The 13319-nt window shown below is 36.6% G+C and overlaps 1 protein-coding gene across 5 annotated transcripts in view; it reads right to left on the bottom strand.

Moving 5' to 3' along the window:
- CNTLN (centlein) overlaps positions 1–13319 on the bottom strand; it is a 197952-nt gene that overhangs the window by 141774 nt on the left and 42859 nt on the right. For all 5 annotated transcript variants that reach the window (XM_075527374.1, XM_075527375.1, XM_075527378.1 and 2 more), the window contains 3 exons: positions 9466–9600; positions 8696–8875; positions 863–996 (listed from right to left, as the gene is read on the bottom strand). In XM_075527374.1, the coding sequence (XP_075383489.1) occupies positions 863–996; positions 8696–8875; positions 9466–9600 (449 nt within the window). The remainder of the gene's footprint in view (positions 1–862; positions 997–8695; positions 8876–9465; positions 9601–13319) is intronic.

Below are 13319 nucleotides of genomic sequence, written 5' to 3'. Positions count from 1 at the left end.
CTTAGATATTGACTCCCTACAGTAAAGTTATTTTTGCTTAGAAAGCAAAGAGGAGTGTCCATGCCAATGATTTCTGCATCCCAACTGCAGCTCTTCAGGCATAACCACAGTTTGAGTGAAAATTGAAGGGAATATTATTTGTCTAACACAGGAGTGATAAACACTGTGCATGCCTCTGAAACTAAGAAGTGAAAAACGGACAATTTCCTGACAATCCACTTAAAGTTATTAATTGTCTTCTGCCATTACCTTCATTTTGAGGAATTCAGTAGTCTAGTCAATTCATATAATTCATTCTATCCTTCATTTCTCTTCCACGACTCAAACAATGCAGCACTAATCTTACAGATTCAGTGTAAAGAAATTGTGTGTGAGGCCTAAGATAAAGCTTAAATCACTGCACTTTAAACCTTTAACACAGGCCTATGTAGACTTTTGCTGACTTGTCAGATTTGACTCTAATTAAAAAGTCAAAGTTAGGCTTAAAGCTTTTCCAAGTTTAGGGCATTTAGCCTTTCCAATTAAATGTTTATGTCACTAATCATATTGGTATTTTGTTACTTTCAGTGGAGATTGGTAGTTCTCTGACCCAATGCTAACTACAGAAGTGTAATTTTTAAAGTCCATCCCTACTCAAAAACTGGTAACAATATACTAAGAGTCAAAATATATCGGAGGGAGTCTACATAAACTGTCATCTACTGGTAGACTTCCAAAAGCTTTACGTCTTGCAGAACAGAATGGTATGAAAATACACTGTTGCACAAAAATACCTCTAAAGCAAGATACTGCTTTGTAAGTGGAACAGTAGTCTTTTTGAGAAGATTCAGACTTAAAGGTAATGAAATAATGAAATACTTACTTAGCTCTGATCACATCACAATCCTTTTGGGAGAGTTCTTCCTGTTTCACAGCTACCTGAGATGACAAGTTACTGCATATACTGCGCAACTCTTTCATTTGTTCTCTTGCCTCTGCTAAATCAGTTTCCAAATTCTGCAAATAAATCATTTGAAATGTATTAAAGATAATGTATAAGAAAGAGTTAAAGTCTACTATGTGTGTTATCTACGTACATAGACATATGGATGTGCACATACATGCATGCATATATTTATCATGGTCTAAGTAAATATATATAGGTATATGTGCAGGTATGCATGTATGAAAAATGTGAAATACCAGGAAAAAAGGTATATTTCAGATTTTAGGTGGCCACCTATGCTTTACTGTAGGAAGTTTTCCTTAATTCATTTGCTGCATGTGGAAGGAGAGTCCTGAATCAAATCTTTGCAAAGCAACAGTACACTATTTAACAAATGAACTGATTAAACTATCTGAGCCTTGTTTTCTGTGTAAACAAACAGAAAAAACCCAGTCTTAACAAAAAACAGCTATACATTCATTGTTTTAAGTTCTTGAAAAATTGCGCAATATTGCAGACATGAGCTAAGAATCATGGCTACAGATTCATTTTTGAGACTACTTGTTAAATCTGCTCTGATTTTGCACTTCTAATTCAGTGCAAGGAATAGTTTCTTCAGGAAAAGAAATAATGTACAAGAAAACTACTGAAAATGCTCATTGAAAACAATGTAAACAAGCAACAGTTTGCCTTTTACAGTAAGCCTTACTGTAGAAGTTAGCCAGCAAAGTGTGAAGGTGTATCTGGGAAATACAGCAGCAAGGCAGCTTTACTCAAGCAAGACTTCGATCTTTACATAGTAACCTTACTAGAGTTCTCTGGAAGTTTAGCAGCTTAGTAAAGTACTTCAGTCCTTAAGAAGCTTCGTATGACTATTCTCCCAGAGTGTTTTGAGGCAAGAATGGAAATAGAAATATTACAGCAATATCTAGAGCAGTGTTTCAGTAGGTGGCAATGGCCTTAGACCTGCTTTGGTATTATGCTACTCACAGACACAATCACTTGTTCTCAGGAAGGTAAATATTCCAGGATTCATCAATAATTTAAAATAAATACCTCCTAGAAGGAAAGCATGCCTAATCTACTGCCAACAGTATATTAGTTTATCTTCCATTTACATATAGACTTAGTTAAAGAAATAAAGAAATGCACATTTTTCTCTTTCAGCAAAGATGCCTCAAGTATTGAAGGTATCAAAACATTTTTATAACTGAAAAGTGAATAATTAATTGTCTTTCTTTAAAATAGCATAAAAATGTCTTATACATATTTGGATGTATCAGAAGGGTACTACAATCAAATTCTTTGAATCATGTCCTGTTAATAACAGTAACACTAATGTGAGGAAATGGCAAAATTCATGAGTGAATGAGGTACGAAAACTATTTGTTTCAGGATAAATCTCAGGCTATATGCCTGTTGTACCCAACTAATGAGTCATCATTCAATCTCAAAGGCTGGGTAGCAAAAATTATTTTTTCTCAGATAACAAAAGGTTTCAGAATCATAGGAGACAGTTCATTCTATAGACACATGAAAATGTTAAAGTGTAATAAAGTATTTATAACTTACAGCCAAATAATCTTAGAGGTTCTTCTCAGTGGTATTTTTTCCACAGCAGCTAAAAGTTATTGTATATGTGAACACAAATTATAATAGTTCACCTTTTCTGTGAATAAATCCTATTTGCCTATCTTTCACACCACACTATAGAGTTGCAGAGGTTTTTCATGCTGGAGATTAAAAAAATATCTGATTTTACCAATGCTTAAGTTCCCATCATCATTTGCAGTGTGCAATACAAAGAATAGGTAACAAATGACTTTGTCATAAACGCAAGTTTAAAAGTTATACAACGGCAGAATTTAAAAACAGAAAAAAGTATCTTTCAGTACTTCACCCCATTTGTGACATATGCGACTTCAGATTTTGATTTCAACTAACAAATTAATCAGGTCAACCTTTTGAACTGATTTTGAAACCTTTACTTCTTTCGGAAATCAGAAGCATTACTGAAAGGGCAAAACATGAAAAAAAGGGGCAAAGAGGGACTGGTTATACAAATAGCTTATATACTGAAATATCATATGTTGAGACATTCAGCAGAGCTTTTGTACATTAGTCAGAAATCTAAAATTATGACATAACCTATAATCTTTTACACTCAATTTCTGAGTATTTCCATTTTTTAAAATCATGTGGAATTTACTATGTTGCCTTTTAGTTAATACAGTAGCCAAGAAGGTAGTTTCATTGCATAAACATGCAGTCTGAAAGTTTGCTAAATATAAAATCTCCTAAACTGGATTTTCAGGTTAAAGCTAATTTCAACTGTACATAGACTGTTTAGAGTTCAATCTTTTAAAGCATATTAAAGCAAAGTAAGTGCTATGTAAAATACAGTAAGTTAAAATACCTAATAATTCAGTTATATGAGGAAGAAAATGCTTATTTTAGAGAAAAATACAAGGCAGTAAAAGATATGACACTTCTTTATAACAGTACTCGAAGTGAAGCATGAAAAATAAGTCTAGTCATTATTTCTAGCCATGAAAAGTGGTGATCCTAACTAAAATGAAATGAAGATTAATAGCAGTATAGTAATTTAAGGTAAAACCTTACAGGAATATTTTAATCACTTCAAGCCCAAGATCTATAAACTCAGAAAAATCAGAGAAAAGGTGAATTTAAAAGAACTTCAAACATGAAAAGCATAACACACAGACAAGGTGTGAGGCAGCACAGTTGTGCATAGATTATGGACTCACTGTGAATGAACACTAAGGTTTTGTTATTTGTAGCTTCAAACCGTAGAAAATCACTTTCAAATACAGCAGCTCTGTTTTCATGTTTTTTCTTGTTATGTATTATGACAGAAGGGAAAGTATTTTTTCAAGGTCCCATCAACAAAACTCGCATTCTTCAGTGGAACTAATATCCCAGGCTCCTCTTGACAGAGATGGCTGTTTCTCAGATTGTTTCATTTTAAAAGAGAACACCTCTCCCTGTTTCTTTAAAAGCTCTCACCTCCAGACTTCAGGAACTTTGCCAACTAGAAGGAGGGGGAAAAAAAAACCAAAACCAAAAACAAACAAACAAAAAAACCCCCACCAAACAAACAAAAAAAAACCCAACAAAAAAACCCTAGTAAGCAATTCCACTATCTTTTAGGTCACCTCCACTTCAAATCTGCTAGTCTGACATTTTTTGTGTGCACATACAAAGCCTTTTGTGACTGTCTCAGTTTGGGAAAATATACATTGTTCTTATTATTAAACAATAACTTAAGTAACCTCCACCCAAAGAACAACAAAATAACTCAAATCCCTAATTCATTCTTAAATACGGAGACACATCCATGTATAAGATGGCTGATAGACAGCTTTTCCACTTGTGCACTTTTGGGAGCTAATATAAAGCTAATATAAGCCCTGGGAAGCACAGAAGAGTAATTCTCAAGAACTACTCTAAGGCAGAAAGCAAAACCCTATGTTAATTTTCTGTACACTGTGCATTATTTATATGAAGGTATATATGGGAAAGACAAACAATAAAAGACAATTGCCATCCTTTTAGCCACCTTATCAGGTCTCTTCCTGTTACTCTGCCTCACTCAGCTTTTGGCTAATATAACAAATCTTTAAAGAAATACTCCTTAAATGGACAAACTAGCCATAGAAGCTTTTTCTCTCAGTTTGAAAATGTTGAATTTTATACCCCAATTCATCTTATAGTAGCTCTGGAAACAACCTGTCTTTGAAAGTGACAAGTGACACTTCTCTGCACAGAAAATGGTTTAAAGACTGAAAAAAATGGGCTAGTAACACTTAGTTCAGCCTCTGAACAGAGGGCCACGTTTCCAAAAGAAGAATCTGTTATTTAGACCTAGCATTTATATCATCTAATACACATTTTAAAAACAATGTTGGGGTAGCTTACATTGGTAAGATTTCATTTTATTCTTTCTCAGATACAGGAGACTAACATGAATAGTGTCTGTATACATCATCCTCAATAGTGTTAAATACAGTGTTTATTACTGAAAAACGTACAAAAAGACATGCTGGTTCAACTCCCAAACTCAAGGCTGAGAGGCAGAACTGACTTTCAGAAGGGGATATAGTTTCTTAATTTAAATTATTTTTATCTATAACCATTTTTACAATCACTTGAGAACAACAATACAATACCATTATTGAATTTGCTCATAAATTACTTTTTAAAAGCATTTCAGGGACATGTTATATTGGGGTGTATATATTAGAACATCATCTGCAGCCCAATATCGTGTAGTGTGATAATGTTGTATTTGGCCTCTGTGGTTAAGGAAATTATTATTCTTTATTGTTTATAAGCATCCTGTTAAGAGCCAATCTGGCATCCAATATTGATTCCTGAGTGTCAAGTAATAGAAATGGGGAATGTCAGGAACAGAGAGAGAAATTAATTTGAACTGAAACTTAAATTTTCAAGCAAATATTTACAGGAAGAGTATATGTAAAAACAGTGATGAACTAAAAAAAAAAAAAACCTCTGTGCATTTTTACAAATTATTATTTTTATAAAATATTGATAAAAACCAATGAGACAACATATTACTACTTCCTAGAGGTCAAATATAACATTTCCCTCTTTGCAGATAGTATTTTTAATATGCTTCTCAATCCTTGCAATAGTCTCGTGAGATAATCAACTTCATCTAACTCTGTCCATTAGCAAAGGTGTATGGTCACTTGTCTAACATCACAGAAGGTGGGGGGTGAAGGCAGAAGCTGGGGCATCAGACCCATGGACACATGCAGGCTAGCAGGGACCTGAGGAGGTCTCCAGTCACAGCCCCTGCCTAAAGCAGATTCAGCCAGGGGGTCCAACCGAGCTGCTCAAGGCTTTACAAAATCAGGGGTTAAAATCTCCTAATGATGGAGATGGCCCAACGTCCATGGGCACCAGTCCCACTCCAGGGCTGTCCTCCTTGGGGAAAAGGCTTCTCCTTGTCTCCAGCCTCAGCTTTTCCTGTTTCAGCTTGTGCTGCCTCTCAGCCTTCCATCACGCAAAGCTGTGAAGAGCCCAGATGCATCTCCTCCATCCTCTCCTGTTGGTGCCAGAGATGTTGTTGGATGGCCCCAGCCCCAGAAGCATCCCTTCTCCTGGCTGAACTAGCCTGACCCCCAGCCTCTCCTCGCAAGGCAAGGTCTCCAGCCCCACTGTCTCACCTCCAGACAGTTTACTGATGTCTTTCCTGTACTGCACCTAAAAATCAGTGCAGTATCTAGCGTACCGAGCAGAGGGGGCCGATTCCTCCCCTGACTCCTGGGGCCATACCCTGCTCTTGCCTCTCTAGGCACTGCTGGCTCTCATTGCTGCCTGGGTGCATAGGGCTGGCCCCGATGTAGCTTGCTGCCCACCAGTGCCCAGGGCTGTCCCCCAGAGCTTATCCCCAGCCCCTGTATGGCTGCAGGGCTCTGCCTTCCCAGGGCAAGACTCATCATTTGTCCTGGTTAAGACTCCTGTTGGCCCATTTTTGTCAAGGTCGTACTTCCATGATTACTTTCCTTGTGATTCTCCCAGGGACTGAAGTGAGGCCAACCAACCTTTGTTCTTGGACTATCCTTTTCATCAGGGGCCTCCCCTGATATCTATACTACTTTTGAAAGATGATAGGCAGCAGTCTGACAGTGACATCCTCCAACTCTCTCAGCACCCTCGGATGCACTTCAGCTGGTCCAATGGATGTGTACTAGTCAAGTTCTCCCAACTCATCCACTTTTAGTACTTCTTGAACTCTGCCTCTAGGCACAAATGCTTGGGGGAATGTTGCTGGAGAAGACTGAGGCAAAGACAACACTCAGTACCTCTGCTGTATCTATTACCTGTCACTAATTCACCCTTCCCTTTCAGCAACAGGCTCCTGTTTTCCTTGTTCAGACTTTTGCTACTAAAGTAGTGCAAGAAACTCTTGTTATACCTGTCACCACTTGCAAGTCTCAACTGTAGGTAAGTTACCACCATCTTTGAGTGCCCAGACTGAATGTTTCTGAACTTCTCCTTTGTAGCTTTCACTGTTTCCACTTCCTGAATACTGCTTTCCACCCCGACCCTACACTGGAGTTTGGTTGATTAATTCTGTTTAGCCAAGCTGGTCTCCTAATACATCCACTTGTTTCCCTGAGTATCAGAGTGGACTATACTTGGGCTTGGAGGAAGGTGTCTTTAAAGACTTGATAATTTTCCTGAGCTCTTTTACCTTTCAGCGTTGCTTCTCATGGGTTTCCACCTACCACTTCCCTGAACAAGCTGAAGACTCTCCTTAATTCTAGGTCTGTACTGTGCTATTCTCCTTCCTTCATCTTCTCAGGATCTTGGTCTTCACAATTTCATGGTCACTATAGCCAAGGCTGCCATTGAATATTATTTCCTTAATCAGTCCTTCCTTTTTTGTGAACAGCAGATCCAGTTGTGCGTCATTCCTTGTTGGCTCAGGGAATACCCATCTCAAGAAGTTACCTCTGTCATACTCTAGACACCACCTTGACCTGTTTGTGACCCCAATCTGAAACACCAACACTACTTATTCCCATCCCTGGAATCACATGGCTGTGACGCAACTTTCTCTCTTGAGCATGCCTTACCAGCCAGGAAGACAGATACACGGAAAATTATTCTGACTTATTTCATTGAAGGTGTGGGTAACAGTGATTTTCAGTAATTTAGCCAATATTACAAGCACTACGTGTGACAACTTGAAAATTATTAAATCAGTTTACTACCCACTAGATTTTCTCCCCCAGGTATCAAACAAACCATTTGTTGCCCTGGGAATCCTATTATCCTTTCATCATAACCACTCCAAAGGCCTCAATTTGCAAGAACTTTACTTCCCATGTTAACAGATCTGAATGAAGCTCTTTACATCAGCACAACAATCAGAAGTGTCACCAAAAACACTGAATTGCTAGTGGAGGAAAAAAGATGTTTCTGGGCAAGATGTTGATTAGATAGTTACTACACTGAATATACCAGGAGGTCACGTACTTTGATAATGTAAAAGAGCACAGCGTTCTAAGCGTTCATTAGCCATGTAAATAAAAAGAGTCCACTAAATAGGCATGTATATAAGCAGCCATCAAACACTTTGATACCATCCTTGTGGCTTATCTCTTACAGAAATTTAAAAAGAACTTGCCAATTTTCACCAGCAAACAAGACAAAATATCATTTAAATAAAAGACACAATATTCTGTACAATAAAATAAAAAAGGAAATAATTGAATGTATCATAAACAGTGAAAATAACTTTTTAATATTATACGCAATAATAAGGCCCCTCACAGAGGGGAGCCCTCTGGAGGCTAGGACACCATTTATTCAAAACTGCAGTTAAAGTTTTAAAGTATTCTTCCAAAACAACAAATATCAGGTCTACTGCAATCAAATTATAGGTAAGTAGATTATACATTGAGAAAAAATTGTGAATTATAATACTTTTAAGCTTTTATTAGTTCACATATATATATATATTTTATCTTAAAATACAGTATCTTTTATTTTTTAATGATTACATTTTAAGATTACTATTTGAAGTCAGATTCCTGCTTTGCAACATCAATTTTTAAAAAGCTGTGGGTCTTAAGTGAAGGAATGTAAATGAATGCAAGTCCCCACTGGTAGATTTGAATATATAAGTTGTTATTTAAGGAAAATAACTTGTAGTGCAAATGTCTGGAGAAGTTAATTCTGAAATAACATCCAGGAGTCCATTCCACTTCGTACCTTTATTCTTGCATCATTGCCAGATTTTTCTGTTTTCCATTGTGCCTCCTGCTTCCTCAGTTTCTCCAGGTCATTTAGCAGGTCAGCACAGCATGTATTTAATCCCTTATTTTCCTCCTCCAGGTTTTTTATAACCAGTCTGTTTTGCTCTTCCTTCTTCTGTGCACACTCCTCGGTGTCCTGTAGAACAGTACCACAAGGGCCGATAAACAAAAAAAGTGAGAACTAATCAGCAAATATAAACTGTGCAGTTTTACCCTCACAGCAGCTTCTTCTATATTTGATGGCCAAGGTCACCTGTGTACTTTTATTGGCCTCTTTCATGCAGGTGGAAGGGTCATATTTTTTAGCTGGATGACAGCTTTGATGAGTACACATTTGCAAAGAGCCCATTAATTGATCAAGCTGCCTTTGATGCTGTCCCCAGCTATTTTTGAGACCCACACAGACATATCTTCCCAGACCTCGGCTTTATCAATTAATAATGCCAGTCCCATCAGAATCTAATTACAAGAAGCCACATCTTCACACTCTCCTACTTTCTTTGCTCCATTTCCATCATTAACTATTTATCTGAAAGTTATAAAGCTTGGATTCTTGGCTTTAAAGCATCTTCCTCAGAGTTGGTATGTGAGAAAACGGTAAGGTATAGCAAGGCCTAAGGCAATTTTTTCTCCAAGCTTGTCACTTTCTGTGCCACAAAGGCTGACATAGCTTAAAGAACTACTTCAAAGCTACAGTCTTATGAAACTATGTACAAGTCAATATACCTTAAGTTCTTGGCTTTTATCTTTAAATTTCTGGTTCAAGTTACTGAATTCATTCTTCAAACGGGCATTTTCCTCATCCACAGCAATTTTTCTCTGTATTAAGTTGTTTATCTCCTGCTGCTGTCCTGTGAGTCTCTATTTAAAAAAAAAAATAATATGTTAACAGACAAAAAGCAATTGTAAAAGAACACGCATGTACTGGATTTGAGACCTGTGCATTTTAGAGCTATGAAATGTAACAATCTGATATATGTAGTTTTATAACATTATTTTCATTTCATTAGTACTTTAATCATACTCAAAATGACACAACTACATGACACAGTAGTGTAAACGAGGAACTGAGTATCTTGCTGTCACTAAACAAAAGAGCCCATAAATGCAGAACTGAATGGAAATTATTCAGTCAAGCTTAGACAAAGACAGTCATTTGCAGAAGTTATATTTGTGGTTATGGGCTAAGAATACATTAGAACACTGTTTCCACTTGCACTTTTAGCATACCAAAAATCAAGCCAAAAAGTAGAGTTCAAAATTCTCCAGAATTCGTGAAGATAATGAGAAATAATTATTAAGTGAGGCAACTGAAAAGATTATGATACAAAATAGTTGTAAAAAGGGAATTAAGTCTAACTGAAATTGCAGCTCAGGGAAAATAATACAACTCTGTTCAACACAGACAACAGTTTAGTGTACCCACGCATACTAAAATCACACTGCCAGCAAAAAAACAATTTCAACTTTCTGTTTTAGATACTTGCATTCTATTCTTATGACATTCGTAGTAAAACACCCTCACTCTTAAATGCATATTAGAACTCTGCATTTTTCTTCAGGAGTCTGTTTTAATTCCACATACTGTTTAGCCCCTTCCCTTCCTAAATCAAAATGGCATTTAACTAAGACACTTTCCTAGCAGTAACACTGTAACGGTAGTAAGAAACAGATTAAACTTTTATCTCAGGACAAAAAGGCAACTGTTTGCCTTTAATATACAAGCTAAATGAAATGTGTTCAGAAACATACGTTATGAACAAGAGGATTTACCTTTAGATTATTCTACAATACTGCTGATAACATACACATGGGTTTTCAACCTCCAAATGGTTAAATCTGGTTCACATGTCAGACATGAAAAACAATGAAAATGTGCTGAGAAAAAAACATGTAAAACAATACTTTTGAAGTCATATCCAACAACCATTGATTTTAAACTTACATGTAACAATTAGGGCAAAAAAAGTAACTATGTCACCACTGAACTCAAAGTAACTCACTCACAAGAAGAAACACAGGTACTATAGGTAGCAGCTTTGCATACAAAGCAAGCTGCACAGGGATAAGCAGGGCTCGCTCTGCGTGTTGAACAGCATCAATGCGTTGGCATCCAGAGCACCCACACTGCACAAGGAAACTGTTCACAAAGCAATAACCACAGAAGGATGGGGCAATTCTGAGAGCCTGAGTGGCAGTTTGAATCCCAGCTTCCCCTCAAGATACGCATGCTCTTCTCCCTAGTCTGCACAAACAACTACTAAGCACAATCTTCTCTGCCCTTTCTGCTGCACTATGTTGTAACATTTGACAACTAGCTTAATAGCCAATAAACTACCTTTTTCAGTATGACCAGAGTTAAATCACGTAAAAGGCATTAATTTCATATATCTGATTATAAGACTAAGGTTGGCAGAAATAACTTCTTTATGAATTACTATTTAAACCACTAGTGAGCTACTGTGACAGTAAGGCATGTGAAAAATATATTTGAAGATGTGCAGTGAAATTAATCTACGTATTAAGCAAATGTCTTAGTCAAAAATATACATGACTTCATTTCTTTGTGTGGATTGTATCTTTCCCTCCTTGTTTGTTTCATTTTTTACCTTTTAACAGAGACCTTTATGGTAACTATTTCCAAATTACTCAGTGTCTGCCTCTCTTCTGTAGACCTCTTCACTTTTTCTACACATCACATTCTCACTTTCCTTGCAAATATTTTAATTGACCTATTTCCTGTCCTACCACCATCTCCAAATCTTTTTGCACATTGTTCCTCCATATTTAGTAAATTTATTTTATCCCTCTGACCACTACTTCTATTCACACACTGTTACAAATATGGTAACATTTCTTACAAAATGAAAAAAAAAAACAAAAACAAAAACAAAAAAACACACCCCACACCACACTACATAGCAGAAAATATGTCCAAGCAAGAACAAACCCTGCAACCGGTTCAGCATAGGAGAAACGTAATGTAATCCAGGTAACTTGTGTAGCAAATACTGAAAACAACCAACCATGAACAGACAATATTAGTAAACAGGGTAGGGAAGCATGAAGGATTTTTTTTTTCTGCACTGAAAATTTCACTTTATCAGGAAAAAAAAAATTATCTTTGTTGTACCTCATATTTGATAGCAGCCACAGTAGAATCCAAAGAATATATAAAATTATGTACTTTCTAACAGTAGTCTTCAAAAACGTGGAAAAGAAAGTGGCTGTGAATTGAAGAGAATGGAAAAGTGAGAACAAAAATTGAGAGAAAAGTGAAAGAAAGCTCATATTGTGGATTTTTGCCTCAGATGTCATTAATTCCAACCAACCAAGCAGACACCAAAAAAAAACCCAAAAAACAAAATCCACAAAAACACCACACGACGCAGAACTAGCTTGTATTTAAAACAGTGTTTAATTGGCAATTTAATCTCAAACCTATAGTGTACTTGTTTATTTTTTATAATATAGCTAACTCCCCTACAGAGACTCATTCTACAGCACTGGCACTTTGAGCAGATTCCAGTCAAAGTTTGCCTAAGATTACAGATTCATAATCAGTCTTCCACTTCCTTCAAAGAAAAACTAAACCTGAACTTCAGATTCAGAAATTTATATGAAATTTTTTGCAAAGACATGACCCAGTGCATAAACCTTCTCAGCCTAGTTTGTTATCAGCAGACATTAAGGAAGGGATAATGAAATTTAGAAACCCCTCTTAACTAAGGTCTCCCCTCTTTCATATTTTGAACCTACCCAACACCAGGCTCAATTTTCACTATTCAAAAAGCAAAATATTTGCTCTTCAGATATATTATTACAGATACAGGAACAAATCATTGCTGGCAGAGATGATTTAGTTACATCTTTAAAAAGGTATGAATCCACACTACCATGGAAAGCATCAATTATTTTGTTTGCCTCCCTCCTACTCCTCAGGTCCTCATAGAATTTGAGTACACGGCTCCTTTGAGTCTTCCTTCCAGCTCATCACTACTTGTTTAACATTTATCAAGACAAAGTCTATATTTGAAGAACACCCTTCGAAGTTCGACCCATCTGAAAGAGCCTATTGGCTTTAACAGAGTTAAAAGTTCACAAATACACGCTCTCACAAAATCTCAACGTGCAGCATCAACTCTTTAAGGCATGTAATTTTTGAGTACACAAGCTACGTTGTTTTACTACTTAGTTGCACTATACACTGTGCTGAAACTGGTAAGCATATGTGTATTTGTGAAGTGAAATCAAAGATCTTTGGGTCCTGTTTGGAATGGGAAGTTTTCCAGCAATTAGGAGGATGAATGGAGACATGAAGGTAAAATAGTGCAACTAGCTATTTCAAATGTTTGTTCCATATTGCCGAGATGAAATTTTAAACTCAAATAAGCTACTTACCTTGTATAAGGTAATCAGACAGATTATCCTGAATCAGACTTGCACACTAATTACTTATCCCCACAACTGACCCACTTAAGACTTTAAATCAATCAAAAGCCAAATACACTGTATCAATCACTAAGCACCAAACTCACCTGAGTAGTCTACAAAGTCATCTACTGCAGCAGTAGTTAAAC

This window comes from Mycteria americana, chromosome Z (assembly GCF_035582795.1).
Source record: "Mycteria americana isolate JAX WOST 10 ecotype Jacksonville Zoo and Gardens chromosome Z, USCA_MyAme_1.0, whole genome shotgun sequence".
Taxonomy (NCBI): Eukaryota; Metazoa; Chordata; class Aves; order Ciconiiformes; family Ciconiidae; genus Mycteria; species Mycteria americana.
The sequence above is the reverse complement of the archived record's forward strand: the minus strand, read 5'-3'. Positions and strand labels throughout refer to the sequence as shown.